General features: G+C 38.8%; 1 protein-coding gene across 3 annotated transcripts in view; it reads left to right on the top strand.

Annotated features, from left to right (window-relative positions):
* Nucleotides 1–16520, top strand: part of LOC128030060 (protein PTHB1) — a 149967-nt gene that overhangs the window by 62148 nt on the left and 71299 nt on the right. For all 3 annotated transcript variants that reach the window (XM_052617536.1, XM_052617535.1, XM_052617537.1), the window contains 3 exons: nt 3663–3758; nt 5239–5411; nt 5564–5716. In XM_052617536.1, coding sequence (XP_052473496.1) covers nt 3663–3758; nt 5239–5411; nt 5564–5716 — 422 coding nt within the window. The remainder of the gene's footprint in view (nt 1–3662; nt 3759–5238; nt 5412–5563; nt 5717–16520) is intronic.

Here is a 16520-nt window from a genome sequence, read left to right on the forward strand (position 1 = left end):
TCTCATGTCGGCAAACATAAATGTAGATTTTTTATATATTGTTGAACATTGTAAACATAAATTCTATACATTAAACAATATATATATATATTTATAATTGTAGAACAACCTACAATTTCCTAAATTACAGGGTCACTGCATAGTCCTATATGATTCTGTGCTAGCAGGAGTAGAGGGGCAGTTTTTTAATCATATTTCACAAATTAATTGTATTAATTAATTGAAGGAAAATAAAAAAAAAGCTTAAATGGGATATTTGAAAAAGAACTCTGATCAAAATTAGAGAATAGTTACAGATACCGCCAAGTTATTGGTGTTAATCTGGCACCTGTTGCTAGTTTTCACTATTATTGCAAGATAGCGGGTTGCTCTAAAGTGACTGAAACCCTGTGTCAGGAGGTTATCCAGATGAAGGCCAAAGGGATGACCCTTTCAGCCACTGTAAGAGAAGTTGGTCTTTCCAAATCTGTGATTTCTAGAATATTGCAGCTTTACAATAACACTAATTCGTTCAAGTCCCCTGGCTGTGCATCCACATAAGACAAATGCACAATAAGACAAGATAATGCAGAGACTCTCAGTAGGGAATCAGTTCAACACTGCAGCTGGAATTGCTCGCCAGCTCAGTGCTGAACAGGGTATGGATCTTTCTCTGCATTTTTAAGAGAAGTCGAACTGAAAATGCACTCCGCAGAGACCAAGCCTTTCACCAGAAGAAAGAATCAAAAGGTTAGACTCACATTTGCTAAAGAGCATGTTGTGTAGAGAGAGGAGGACTGGCCCAAAATTCACTTTAGTGAGTTTCATTTATTTGGGTCTGATGGGAAGAACTTAGTAAATGGTGGAGGAGGAATTGTTATGCTTTGGGGGATGTTTTCTGCAGCAAGATTTCGGCTTCTTTTACAGCTGCATGGCAGGTGAATGCAAATGCTCATCAGAACCTCATTCAGTAACATGCAGTTCCTTCCCTGCAAGTATCTTCCAATCGGCCTGCAATTTTGATACAAGACAATGTCTCACTGTCACACTGCAAAAAGTTTAAATCAGTTCCTTGAAGCTAAGAACACTGAAATAATTAAATGGCCGGATCTAAATCCAGTGAAAAATCAATGGAAATCTAGTTCTTTATAGATTGTTCTCTAATTTTGATCTCCACTGCATGTGTGTGTGTGTGTGTGTGTGTGTGTGTGTGTGTATATATATATATATATATATATATATATATATATATATATATATATGTGTGTGTGTGTGTGTGTGTGTGTGTGTGTGTGTGTGTATATATATATATATATACATTTTGTCTATCATGGCAAAATAATACATTTATACAGTAAATTACTGATTGCATTTAACGAGCATTTGCCCATTGAATACTTGCACAACAGTTTCCGAATATTCGTTTTTACATTTTAGGGGCCAGATTAGCAAAACATTCTTTAGAATAATATTATTTTTTTACTGCTTTTCCCTAACTTCCTTGTATTTCGAAAAGCATTTCTAAATTTCTTATCTTTTTTCTTAAGATTGTTCTAAAGACAAAACTTAAGAAGATTTTAGAAGTTAGGGTGATCTCCAACTTGTCTTAATTTTCATTAAAGAATGGACAGATACATTTTTTTTGCTGAATTTATTTTTAAGGAGAATATTAGGTCTGTTTTTTAAGGCATTAATGTACTTTGGCACCTGTGGTACTTTGATGTCATACCCCGATCAATCACTTGAGAATACGACCTCAGCAGCCGTTTACTAGCACTGTTTATTCATATTAATAATTTAAGCTAAACGCTTTCAAACTTACGGTGTACACTACAGTCTCAGTGCTCACAGCGTCCCAAACACAAATAATTTTTATATATTTTTTTATATTTATATTTTCATTGTCTGGCTATCTGGGACTTCGCTATGGAGTTAAAGGTTAAGATTATAACTTTTTCGCTAGTATTCTATCACATTGTGAGTTTATATTAGTGCCTTTTGTTGCTTTCTGGTAACTGATAGAGCGTTTGGACATGGAAGCGCTGCTACGTGACGTCAGACTTAACAAGCGAATATGCCCCTAAAATTTAAGAGATTGGAGCAAAAATTCCCCTGTTTGAGTTTATCTCATATTTGTATAATATCATATAGTTAAGGAATATCACACGAGCAACAAGTGCAATATCACACTGGTTCTGTTTTAGTCCTGAATAGCATGAGTGCAAATGTGATATAAATTATATATAGCATTTAATTAAATAAGAACTTAATTTAATTAAATAAGAACTCAATTTTGCCAATGCAGATATTACCTATAAAGCCGAAGTGGAACTGTTGTGCATCTCTGAGCAACACACAGTAGTGATTAGTTTTTTGAATGAATCCGTGATTCAATGGCCCATTCATGAAAAAATCCATTCACTTAATTCATAAATGAATCAGCAGTTTGAACGAATCTAATGAATGAATGACTCAATCACTTACACATTAAGACATTTACCGCCACATACTGGTAGTTTTAGTTTTTTATTTAGAGTATCATATTATTTAAAAATAATTCCATATTCATAATATTTATAAAAAATGAATTAAAGGGATAGTTCACCCAAAAATGTAAAATTAAAACGAAAAAAAAAAACGACTTTTTGTAATATCTATTTGATGCTTTTCCATGTCTTTAGATGATCTTTTAGAGGATTTCTCAGCCAAATGTGATGTGCAATTAACTTTATTAAGTAATTGCCACAAAGTATAATTAATTAGATTGAAAATGGTAATCAAGTGGCAGCCCTAGAAAATATATATTTATAGAAATTTGGTAAACACACAGAGAAAAAAGATATATATAGATATATATAGTATAAGTATAATTACATTATTATATGTAGTATAATTATACAGTATAATTACATTAGTGTAATTCCCAAATTTTCATGTTATTGGTGAGTAGTGGAGTCAGTGTTCTGTTATCTGGGTGAGTGCCTTAGACAGGGCTTGAAAAAGCATTTTTCTGAGATAATGTGAGGCCTGAGCTTTGGTCAGATAAGGAACAATCCGCTGTGCACCGGCGTCCTGCGTGCTGATAAGAGACTATCTCTGTCTGACATCCGTTCAGCCACTCTGCATGAGAATCAGAAGCCATCACGAGGGACAGACAGACAGAGACAGAGGTGGCTACATGCGCCTGTGTTCTTGGGGGAGAGGACACTAAAAACAATTGTCTTTCATGGATATGTACTACCACTAGCATTGTATTATTATAAATAAAATAGTTCAGAAACCCCCAAAGGGCATATGGACACTCATGCTAAACTTTAAAATGTGTGAATCTCATTGCATTATAAAACAAATTTATCCCCCCAAAAAAGTTTTGGCCAAATATTCCCAAAATTTCAGTCTTCCACATTCCACTTAGTACAGCTTAGATGTTTCTGGTACAATATACAGCACACCTTTACATAAAGAGAATTACTCATGAGGATTGGCTGACATAAATGCCTCTGTTTGTCATGTGCACAGCAGAAACCATTGACACTCTTCACGGAGTGTGCATATAAATATGTATAGGAGTGTTTGAAAGCATCTGTCTGTGAAACGGCACTCTGTTCTTCTGCTTCTGCAGAAAGGCTGGTGTGGTTCCATTTTACTGGTGCTTTTGACAACACTATGTTTCTGGGTTTCAGATTTCTCTGAGAAGTCAGAAAATAATGACAGCAGTGCTTTGGGCTTCCAACTCATCACAGGCTCCAGGGTCATTGTCCTTGCCTCCAAAACATCTCGTGAGTTCTCCCACACCAGCACACACATGCCTAACCTATGTCGATGACACTCTTCGATTTTAAGGTTTCTGAAAATATATATGTTTTCAGACTCCTTCTAGTGTTCATTTGATTTTCAACAAATTTGATCTTCTTGGATTATTTAATGAAAAACTTGTGTAATAGATGTTCTCATATATAAAATAAAAAAAATAAAAAAAATCACCATTGACAGTGTCAAACAGGAAATGAGGATTTCTCTTTTAATTTCTCTGTTGACATTAAATTTGATTTCATGAAAACCATACCCTGAAGATGCCTGTTTACACACTGGTTCTACTGATATATGTTTTGAGCTTTCTGAATACTTTAAAAACTCAACTGTTCTCTTTGTGTCTTAGTTTTACTCAGTGATTTGTGTGTGTGTGAGTTTTGGTCTATTTTTGGTGTCTTTTGTATTCGTTTCTTAGTAATCTTGAAGTATTTGAATTATTATTATTATTACAGTATATTAATTAATCAGTTAAATTCCACTCTTTAAAATTACTTTTGAAAATGAGTACTTCAGATTTTAGATTAAATATTCAGACTTTATTTCTAAACACTATAAATCACCTTTCTAGTTATATTTTAATGTTATTCCAAAGAAATCTTTTATCGAATTGTAATAAAGTCCTGCTCCTCCAAAGCGGCTTTTCTTTTTGACTGACATCTCCAAGCCACTCCCCTCCAATCAACTGTCATGTAAAGACAACTTTTCTCCATTCACTCTGTTTCTCACGGTTAACTTCCAGTTCTGCCCTACATTTTCATGTGGAATATCCTTGTCACTCAGAAATAGATTTTATGAAATGCTCATTTATGACAGTAAACTGACTTGTTTATCTTGAAATCTGCTTCAAAAAGACAAGCACATGGTGACAGCAGTGAAGAAAAACTCTCTGTTTGGAGACAAAGAAGGAAAAAAAAACATGCAGAGTAATCTCAGAAAGAAAATCCATTCTCTATACTTGATTGACAGTTGTTGTAGCTACCTGAAAGATCTTTAGAGTCTCTTGAAGAATGTCAGTGTGCCAGCGTTTGAACTTGCGGAAATGATATGTTTAGATTTGTAAACTGGTGCTGGGAATTGAAGAATCAGGTACAGTATTACGTGAAAGAGCCACCATGGTTGTGTATTTCAACAACAAAGAGGTCAGTCAAATCCTGTAATGAAGCTTTGTTGTGGTGCTAGTGTGGATCGACATCTTGCTCTTTCTCTCTCTCTCTCTTTCTCTCCCTTTCTTCTGTCTGTCTTTTGTGAACACACATAAATGCACACTTTCACACAACCCCCCTCTCCCACACACACACACACGCTTCACTAATGCTCACATCCATCATGCGAGGAAGCCCTGTGATCTGTTTTAGGTTGTCATGAGCTAATTACAGGTGCGGGAGACGGAGGGCTGATAGCACTGCTCTGTCTCTCTCTTTATATGAGTGTGTTGACTCTCCGCAGAGCGTTACAGGATCCAGAGCGAAAGCTTTGAGGATATCTGGCTGGTAGCCAAGGAGCTGGTGCAGCGTTTCGACCGCCACTTTGCCTCCCTTGGAGTCAAAGACTTTCGGAACAGCTTCACTGGACCAATTCCACTGCCTGAGTTCTTTGAGACAGTGGACCACCACTTTGAGGTGCGAAGTTCCTCACACGGTCACACGTTTTTAACAGATTCTTGGCTCTCTGTGCATATGGAAGCATAAAGTGACATCCCTAATAAATACTGTATGACATAAAAAAATAGCCCTCTGAGTAATGTGTTTTCATTTTGTGGGAATATTTGTAGCTCCGTGTGAATGCTCAGAAGTATCAGGATTTGCTGTCGGAGCGAGCAGTCCAGTTCAGGGCCATCCAGCGCCGTCTACTGACCCGCTTTAAAGACAAAACCCCAGGGCCACTTCAAAACCTGGACACACTGATGGAGGGAACCTACCGCCAAGTAAGCACAATCAAATGAAGACACACTCGAGATTAAAAGGATAGTTCATCCAAAATTAAATTAAAATTTGCTGTTTTGCCAACTGGTGGTTGACTTGCTGCGGAAGCTCAGCCAGTTGTTCCTGTACCAATGGTATCACCTATTTGAAGCTCTCTCTGATGTGCTGTACTGTACATAATTGAGAACCGAATGATGGGGAGTGGGGTGCTGCTGGACACCTGCCTGATGTCATATAGCATATATCGTGAGGTTACACTTGTGCCCGTCCTTGGCCTCCACCCACCATATCATACACTTCAGTGTTTGACTGAACCTCTCGACCAGACCACCTGTCTTCAGGTCGTAGGTGAGATGTACAGTAACCATCACAGGAATAATTACATTTTAAAATATATTCAAATAGAATTGAAAATTGTTTGAATATTCCTCAATAACACTGTTCTTACTGTATCACATAAATGCTGCCAGGATGTGCATACAACTTTTATCAAAAACATACAAAATCGTATTGACCCCAAACGTTTGAGCAATAGTGTACATTCTTAGCAATTAGATTTGGCTGGCATTAGAACAAGGCACTGCATGTCTGTTACCCAATTCTCTTTTCCGTTTGTGTATCAGCACTGCACGGTAGCTTTAAAAACTTGAATACACTGTTAAGTTGTTGGGATGCTTTTGCAATGACATGTTTTTTGTTAAATATCATGTTCATGTCACTTGTAGAACATAGATACGTCTCTATCCCTAACCCTAACTCATTTAGCATGTGATGCCATTGATGCTCTGGATGCTTGTGGGCAGATAAGATTTCACTAGCTCATTCCTTCTTAACCCCACTGTCATTCCTCCGATCATTTATTTGTGTGGATAAATCCCTTTATTTCTTTATTCAGGATCAAGAATAAAGAATCAAGAATCAAGAATTCTTGAGAAAAAGGTCTAGGGGGCACGTCTATGTTTCCCACAACTATTTTTCCTCATAAGAGAGCTTTAAAAAGGCTTCTGTATGTGTGTGTGTTTCACTGTGAGCTGTGTGGCTGCCTGTAATTAGCAGTTGAAAGGTGAAGGTGGCTGGGCAGTGAATGACAGCTCACTGCGGGGCCCCTGCACTCATAATGGGGGCCTCTCTCCAACAGCCTTGATTTATTTGAGCCCAAATGGAGTGCTAAACATGGTAAATGCTGCTCAAAACTGATCCTCCTGTCTACATGAGCTCTGCCATTAATGGCCAATGGTCTGAGATCTGTAGGCATGATGTTCCATGTACATGTGTCTGTTTAATGCCTGGGTCAAAAGGGACTCTCAGGTACTGCTTTTGTTTGTGTAACCTATGAAAGGCCTTAGGGAGTTCCTGTTTTTCTTCTCCTGCTCTTTTCCTTTTTCTCCCTCTTCATATACACCTCATTCATAGTCATGAAGGGCACAGGCACAAAGAAACATTGATGTAGGTAGCTTAGATTAGATCTGATTTCCAAAGCTTTACAGCCCAGTTCTTTGAGCCTTACAACAGTGACTTCCAGAACATATCATAATCATGCAAGTAAAATTTCTTGATTTATTGTTTTGTTTTGTTTGTTTGATCAAATTCATAAAAAGTCCAAAGACCCACCAAGAAGAATAACTATAACAAAAACTATATTAGTGTCCAAAACAACACAAGATAACGTTCTGATTATACAGTAAGTAGCATGTACTGCAGTTTTGTCATCTGGTGCTTTAAATGCTCCTTAAAAAAGGGTTGATTCTGATTGACTGTCAATGTTTTTATAGTTCAACAACTGGAAAAAAAATCTTCTCAAAGTGAATCAACTGATATTGTTACACTGCGATATTATTATTATAGTTGTGGGGTGGACATCCCTATTGAGTTAGAATAAGCATATTTATTATTATAGTTATCATCCTTGTGTGTGGAAGTCTGTATACTAGGCATGTAACGATTCACTCGTTTTCTCGATGCATCGATTACAAACCCTGATGATGTATATGCATCGATCTTGAAACATGATTTTTTAATCATGAATCGGACAGCAATCGATTTAAAACGCTAAGAATCAAATGAATTGCGATTTCTATAGCAATTCGATGCTTTCAACATATATACACATTAAATTACTACAGGCACAAATTAATGGAGACCTTGAATAGTGTTCGTGAATCGTGCCTCTAATCTGTCCTTCACATACTCCACTATTACCGCCCGAGACTGCACAGGATTGCGCTTGCGCTATGATCTCTCCTCGGGACTTGTGGCCAGCTATTTCAATACTAAAGTGAAGTAGGTTTACTTGTGTGTAGTTTTTCAATGGCTCTCTGCATACTGATGGTGTTAAATGAGCAGTCGAAATCTGTGAATTTATTACATGGACGGAGAAGAAATGTGAAAAGTGTCTAAATCATACGCATTCCATTGAATGATAAATTTGTTTTAATAATGCTGATGAACCGAATGTATAAAGGAAACTGTTAAAATAACCACATCATTAACAACGACCTTGAAATAAGAGCGCAAGGTTTATTTGATAATCAGATGCATGAAAGTAGCGTTTGTTGCTTTAGCCACTGTTGGGAACTTTACTTTAAAAAAGTAATTAGTTATAGTTATTCACTACTTGTTCCAAAAAGTAACTGAGTTAGTAACTGAATTACTCTATAATAAAAGTAACTCGTTACCAGGGAAAGTAACTATTTGCGTTACTGTAAAAAAAAGAAAAAGAAAAAAAAAAGTTGCTATGTATTAAAGATTTTTTTTTTTTTGAGCAGTTTTGACAAGTCAGTTAAAATGAGTAGAACAGACAGGTGTTCGTACATAACTTTCAATATTTATTGCACGTCAACAGACAACAAGAGTTTTATCCTGCACTTCCAAGTATTATATTTGCAAGAAAAGTGTTTTTGGCCACTAGCTTTGTAGATGCGTGTGTCACATATTACATGTACACATTACATGCACGTTCTTGCCTTTGAACACAATTAATTTGAATTAGTCCTTATATCTCCACCTTGAAAATGCCAACTTTTCATCGGATTGCTCCTGACGCGCCATCTCTGCTGCTGCGAATCTCGCGTGCGGCGTGTGTGTGTGTGTGTTTGATGCTGCTGGCGTAAAAACACTGGCTCTGATTGGCTACTGTTCTTTTAAACGGCGTTATTCAAAACACTGGTTTTAGCAAACAAATATCTGGCGCGTTTTCTCTCAGAATCATTCGCTGATGGAGAGGAAAAGTTAAATTGCTACTATAGCATTTTATTTTGTGAAAATGAGATAGAGAAGTTTTCACACAGAAAGAGAAGTGATCTTGCTCTCATAGACGTGCCAAGCTTTATCTGCAGCTAAACTGAATAAAAGCAGAATGAACTGATGAAATGTTAAAGAAAAAAACACAATAAATAAATACAATTTATGAATGATGCAATGATGATCTGAGTAGGTGGGAAAGGCAGGAAGTAGAGTCAGAGCAGGTAAAGGTCTGGGACCAGTATGGCTGATAGACAATGCAACCAAACCCAGGCAAGGAAAGGCTAAATCGTGGTCAGTGGTGGACAGTTTTTGGTAGCTGGTAGGAATGGAGGACTAGGCGGACTGAATCAAAAAGGAGCTGACTTGAAGATCAGATGATTGGGCAAAGTAAAAGAAAATGGCAGAAACTGACAAAAACCAGAAGAATGATTGTCAGGAATCAACAGGGGAATAGGGTGAAAAGGTGCGAGCACAAAGGCAAACAGCAATATGGCAGAAGACAGAAGGGCAATAAGTAGAGAGCAAACCAATCAAGTGAGAGAAAGGACAGGTGTTGCAGATTGTGCCGATAAGCTGATGCACAAAATGAAAATTCTAAATTTTAAATCAAGTTTATTTTACTCAAATATTAGCTAGGGCTGGGTATAGATTCAGATGTCCCGATTCAATTTTATTTTGATTCACAAGTTTATTGATTTGATTAGATTCTGGATTTCTTTTTATATATTTAATTTATACAATTTAGTGAATATAGTTTTAATACAAATGCTATTGAAATTTCTAAAAAATGAACAGCAAAAATCAGTTTACAAATGGTGAAATTAAGAGCCTCAGGCCTGTATGTAAACCTTTTTTTCTTTCTTTTTTGTATAGGGTCCATTTTTAAACAATAATATGCCCATATAAAATGTTCTTTAATTTTTCTGGTAATCAGATAAAGGCATAAAACAATTTAATTTATCCTAATCAAATGAAAAACTCTTATTTTCTGGCAAACAAAGTGCTGCACAACAGAGGATTGCTGTTAATATTAAAAAGAAAACAAATGTGATTATTCATTTGAAAATAAAGATTTATTAATATTTATTAGTAGTAGTAGTAGTAGCAGTAGTAGTAATAGCATTTTTGTTAGTCTTAAGACTGCTAAATAGTAATATATTTTTGACAGTTTTTTTCATGTTTAAATAAACTTTTATTTTGACGGGTTTCCGTGAGGAACTTGCAGCTGTTGTGTATGTGTTATGATGGTAGTTTTGTCCATTTAAACAGTAAAATTCTAATGAAGTGACTCTCAGAGTAGCATCATAGTGAGACGACAGAGGTTAAAAACACTGCGAGTGTCGTCTGTGCTTGTGTAAACAAATCCGTACGTTGCAGCATCAGCCGTTCATTCATCCATGGCGGAAATTATGGTGTGTTTACGCGTGATGTCAAATGCTTTTACAGATTAGTAATATTACTATAGAATTTTCCCTGAGCATGGCAAATCACGCTTTGTTCTTGGTTTTTGTCAACAGTATTTCCACCATTATTTGCGCTGAATGTGACAGGCTTTCTGCTGTAACATTGCGCAATGTAAATAATAGGGTGGAGAAGCCTAATGAAAATAATCACATTAATCAGATCTTCTTTTAAATGTATGCTGAAATAAATATTGGAAAAGATCGATTCATGGCTTTTGGGAATCTATATAGGATTGACTTAATTTAAAAAAAAAAAACGATTAATCAAAAAAAGTTTTTTTTTTTTTGCTCAGCCCTAATATTAGCTCAGTGTGAAATGTATACTCTTGACTGTCTGGGAGGCATTCAGTAGGACCACCTGTAGCCTTTGGCACACAGTCAGTCATTACAGCTGCTTGGGATTTTGGTTTTATTCACCATTAACCAAGATTCCGGTTTTGGGTTGAAGCAGTTAGCATAACGCTTGAGTGCCTGCCAGTTTTTCAGTCCTCTTACAGGAGGTGCTGGGAAAAAGAGCTGGCATTTATGCACCTCAGTTTTTTCAGTAGAGTCGGAATACCGTCCCTTTCACATTTTGTTTTTTGAAGTACATCTGGCAAGGTGCCAGTAACAATTTATTACTATGTTGTCAGGGTTACTGGGATAATAGTGAACAACATCTATTGCACTGAGACAGATGATTCAAGATTTTTTTTATTTGTCACATACACAATTATATAGAGCATATATAACCAGCAGTGAAATGTGAGTCAGGTCCACTCCATGGACAGTGCAATTATTAAAGAAAACAAACAGATAAAAATATACATAAATATAGCTATGAAAGAATTAAATAAAAGTAAACAATAAAAATATAAGAATAGAATATACAAAAGATGTATATTGTAGAATTAAATATAGAAAGCAAAATAATGTGCATGAAAGTAAACTGTAGTATTAAATATTAAGATACACAGGAATGTACAAGAGGCAAATGTGCAAACAGGTACTGTCAGTGTGTCTATGTGACGTAGTGAATGATAAAGATCTTACTGATAAAGTGAACATTAAGTGGAGACATGTAGATGTTAAGAGGCTGGTTTTGAGTTTAGGAGCCTGATGGCCTGGGGGAAGAAACTCCTCCTGAGTCTCTCGGTTTTTGCCATCAGGCTACGGAAGCGCTTACCAGATGGCAGCAAAGTGAAATATAGGGCTGCTTCTGTCTCTTCATGAAGTCCACAATCAGTTCTTTAGTTTTGCTCACATACAGAGAGAGACAGTTGTCCTGGCACCATGATGTTAATTTCTTTACCTCATCCAAGTATGCGGTCTCGTTATTGTTGTGAATGAGGCCCAGAACCACAGTATCATCAGCTAATTTTTATTATAGATGTGGAGCTGTGCGAAGACACGCAGTTATGTGTATAAAGAGAGTAGAGCAGGGGACTCAGGACACAGCCCTGTGGGGCTCCTATGTTCAGGGTGATGGAGTTGGAGGTGTACTGGCCTACTTTCACCACTTGAGGTCTTCCAGTGAGGAAATCAAGAATACAGTTGCAGAGTGAAGAATTCAGGCCGAGGTCCATGAGTTTAGAAGCTAGCTTTATTGGGACTGTAGTATTAAAAGCTGAGCTATAGTTGGTAAATAGCAGCCTTACATAGTTCCCGTTATTGCTGTCAATGTGTGTGAGAGTAGAGTGCAGGATGGGAGAGATGGCATCATCAGTGGATCTGTTTGGGCTGAAGAGGGTCTAAAGTATCCGGGATGGAGGATCAGATGACGTTTTTAACCAGTCCCTCAAAGACATTCATGACTATTGATGTAAGGGCAACTGGACGACAGTCATTCAGACAAGAGGGTTTATTGTTCTTAGGCACAGGGATGATTTTTTTGAATGAGTTGGGAACGACCGATGTAGCAAGAGACTTATTAAAAATGGATGTAAACAAACCAGCGAGCTGATCAGGGCAGGACCGCAGAACATGGCCAGCAATCCATTAGGTCCGGCTGCTTTCCTTACATTCACTCACTTTAGTGCCCTCCGAACCTCGTCCTCTGACACAGTGATCACATGATTATCGCTGCTCTGACTGCCGCTTCCTGACGTGCTGATCAGCAGACTTGCGGTGCTTAGATTGCTTTCAAAGTGCTTTCTTAGTTTTTAGCTCGTCAGCCAGCAATGGATCTGCTTTCACCTCTGCAGAGGATTTATTTCCAAAGGCACAGATGGTCCTTAGTCCTTGCCACATGCGTCAGGAGTCATTTAGCTGGAAATGTGAATCTATGCGATCCCTGTATCTGTGTTTGGCGGCTCTTACTGCGCGTCAGAGAGCATAGCACGATGCTTTGTACTCGCTCATGTTTCCCGACAGAAGACCGGCGTTGTATGCAGCGTATCAGGATGGATGAATGGATACTTCAATTTCTGTATTTCAGTTGGTGACATTGGTAATTGTCAATTTTCCAGCCCGGGGGGTGTGTTCTTTATTTTATTTATTTATTTATGTATTTATTTATTTTTTTCTCAATAGGCAGAGGTTGACCCAACTTCAGGTAGCCTATATGGCTGTAGCCTAAGTATAATGTTATTGTAGCCTAATCTCTTAACAACGCACATCATAAACCCGCCTTTTAGGCAAGTACCAGATAAAGGGTGTCATGTCATAAAATATTTTTAGTTAGGGTTGCATCAATCTGATACTCTGGATCGGTATTGACTCCGATACTGGCATTTTCTGCAGATTGGGTAACGGTCAGATGAGACCGATCAAAATCCGATATTGTGCGTATACTATTCTGCAGTGGTGTCAAAAGTATTGGCATTCATTACTCAAGTAGAAGTATAGATATTAGGGTTTAAAAAGACTTTTTTAGAAGTTGAAGTATCAACTCAAGCTTTTTACTCAAGTAAAAGTGTAAAAGTACAGGTTTAAAAATCTACTTAAAGTATAAAAGTAAAAGTAATGTAAGGGAAAAAAATGCCAATAAAAACAAAAGCTTGGGCCGTGCAACAGGGGCCTATTGTGCACTACCCCACCCCCTCAAGAAAACATTTTTCTAAAGGCCATAATGAATATAATGTTATATTAAAATGTTCATGTTGAAAATTTTGGGATGCACTAGGCTACCTGTTTCAGCCGCATATATGCCCATTGAAAATGAACGCATTTTAGTACAATGCAAATACATTAAAGAGCTAGAGATATGATGGCTAGTTGCCAATAAGTATTGTTATGGTGCAAAAAGTCAAACTTCAGAGGCAAGTCATCAATAACCTTTAATGGAATGTAAATGTACATCCAAGCTTAGCTGCAGGTATCTGTGAGGGCAATGGACAAGAACATTGGTGCAGGCTTAGTAACAATTACCCTTGTATGGATGTCTATTTACAATAAACATTATAGTGCTGTCAAAATTAATGATTAATCCAAGTGTTTAATCAAAAACTAAAAATGAAAAATAACTCATAATCCTGATACCTTCTTGATTGATAGCTTCCTGTATTCGGTACATACGTCTGCTATGTCCAGTGTTCGGGGGGTAATGAGTTACAAAGTTGGTAAAGCCTAGTTTTAACAACATTGTTAATCGCGTCTGTAACGATATTAAAACTTCCTAATCATCGGGAAGAAGGAGGCGGGAACCGGCGCACAATCAATAACACTTTAATAATTCAAAAATAAATACAAAACGGCGCACCAGCCCCTCACGGACGACTGGTGCGCATAAATAAAAACCAAAACATAAAATATGTCCCAGGCCTGGTCCTCTCTCGTCCTTCACGGTCGTCGCTCCAGTTTTATATCCTTCCATCTCCTACGTGGGACTCGATACTAGCGGTGGGGCTCAGGTGTAGCTCATCTCCAATCACTACACCTGGCCTCACTCCTCGTTCCCACGCCTCTCGGCCCCGCCCCACTCGCCACATACCCCCATCGCCCCTCACAGGCCGGGGGGTACCCTCGAGACTGCGCTCTACTTCCCCCCCCCCTTCCCTCCGGGGGGGACCGCTCACGGGGACCTGCGGGAACCTGGGGGTAGGACAGACGAGGCGAGAGAAAAGGAGATGGAAGGAGGAGCGACAGGGACGAGAGAGGGGAGAGAGGAAAAAAAAAAAAAATAAATACCGGTTCCCAGACGCACTGCTGCTCAGCCCTCCACCAGCTGGGTGATCTCCTGCGCGGTGCCTGGCGGTGGCACTGGACGGCCCTCGGCGGACGGCACGACACTCCTCCGCCGCCCAATGGACGGCGACGACTCCTCCGATTTTGGGCAGCGGCAGGAGTCCCCCGTTCCCTGCCCCTCCGGATTCCATCACGGAGGCGGCAGGCTCCGGCCCCCTGGCGAACGGCGCCGACTCCTCCGCTCCCTCACGGACGGCAGCCGCCCCTCCATATCGTGGGCGGCCGGCAGCGAGCTCGCCCGTCCCCGGCAACTCGCTCCAGCCCACCGCCTCGAGCGTCCATGGCGGCACATACTTCGCCTGCTCGAGGGCACCGCGGATTCACCACAGCGGCGAGGGATCTTCAGCAGCGCGTCCCTCCTTCTCCCGGGCTTCGGCACCACTGTAACGATATACAAATCTCCATATTCATCGGGAAGAAGGAGGCGTGAACCGGCGCACAATCAAAACATAATTTTAATATTCAAAAATAAATACAAAACGGTGTAAGTCGTCCGTGAGGGGCTGGTGCGCATAAATAAAAACCAAAACATAAAATATGTCCCAGGCCTGGTCCTCTCTCGTCCTTCACGGTCGTCGCTCCAGTTTTATATCCTTCCATCTCCTACGTGGGAATCGATACTGGCGGTGGGGCGCAGGTGTAGCTCATCTCCAATCACTACACCTGGCCTCACTCCTCGTTCCCACGCCTCTCGGCCCCGCCCCACTCGCCACAGCGTCATCAATCGCAAACGATAATTTATAAAAAACATCTCGCTACCGAACTACCTACAGCAGCTTAATTTGTGGAGGAGGAAGAGAAAGCACCCATTTGGTAAATGAGCCAGTGAGAAATAACAACTTTTAAGTAGGGTCCAGTGCCTTTCTATACTTTTAAAAGGTACCGGCGCCTAAACGGTGCCTGAACCAATACTTAAAAAAAAAGAACCCCCAAAATCTATGGATAACTTTAAAGAACATTTCAAATATTTGAAATAAATCCATAGCTTTCACATTGGATGCTCTCATTTCCCAAGTTGTCCTTCCCTTAATTTAAGGCTAATAAATGTATTTCACAATCTGGGTCATTATTTAATACAAAACCACACATAATGTTTCTACTGTATTTCTGTCACTCACTCTGATATTTAGTTAAAATGAGTGCTGTCTCTCACTGTCTTTAATCAGTTCTGTGAATTAGCTACTGTATGCTCATTCTTTATAAAGTAGCAACAATGTCGTTGTGCAAAAGTCTTATGGAAAAGAAAAAATAGCATTTTCACTCCAAAAAAAGGGTTTCAGTTATGTATATCTTTAGTGTGTCCGTAGGAAATATCAGTTTGCCATTAATTTGAATAATAATCTAGTGCAATTTTGAATGCACAAGCAGTTTGACAATGGCAAAATGAATGTTTGGAAATGTAAACTGATATTTTCTACTGACACACTATAGCAAAATATATAAATAGCCGAACACCGAAAATACTAACATGCCTAAGACTTTTTCACAGTAGCTAGTGTATGTATAAAGTACGTATGATTAAATTAAGTATATTTAAATAAGTGTAATTAAAGTATGTGTTCATTCATATGTGTTAAGGGCTAGATTTTCGCTGGAGGAAACGGCTGTTTAGTGATGAGCGGTGAACAACGAAAACTTTACAGTGGATGAGAAAGTGACTGCTCCCTCGTGAACTTTTGTAAACTGTATTTATGACAAAGAACTGCACAGATACAGATATTCTAACAATCTATCGATAAACACACACCTTATGTCCTCTGTCTCTGTTTGAGCTCACGCTGCTCCTCTCGCGGTCTGCGGTTTGAAGAGCGCGCTGAAAGACGGGAGGAGACGATGCAATGGATCGCGTACAAACCAATAGGATGTCGGGATGGTATCTGTTTATACTTCTCATCCAACCACAATCAAATTCACTCCATCCGGGTGGCGAGATTTA

This window comes from Carassius gibelio, chromosome A16, assembly GCF_023724105.1.
Source record: "Carassius gibelio isolate Cgi1373 ecotype wild population from Czech Republic chromosome A16, carGib1.2-hapl.c, whole genome shotgun sequence".
NCBI classification, from domain to species: domain Eukaryota; kingdom Metazoa; phylum Chordata; class Actinopteri; order Cypriniformes; family Cyprinidae; genus Carassius; species Carassius gibelio.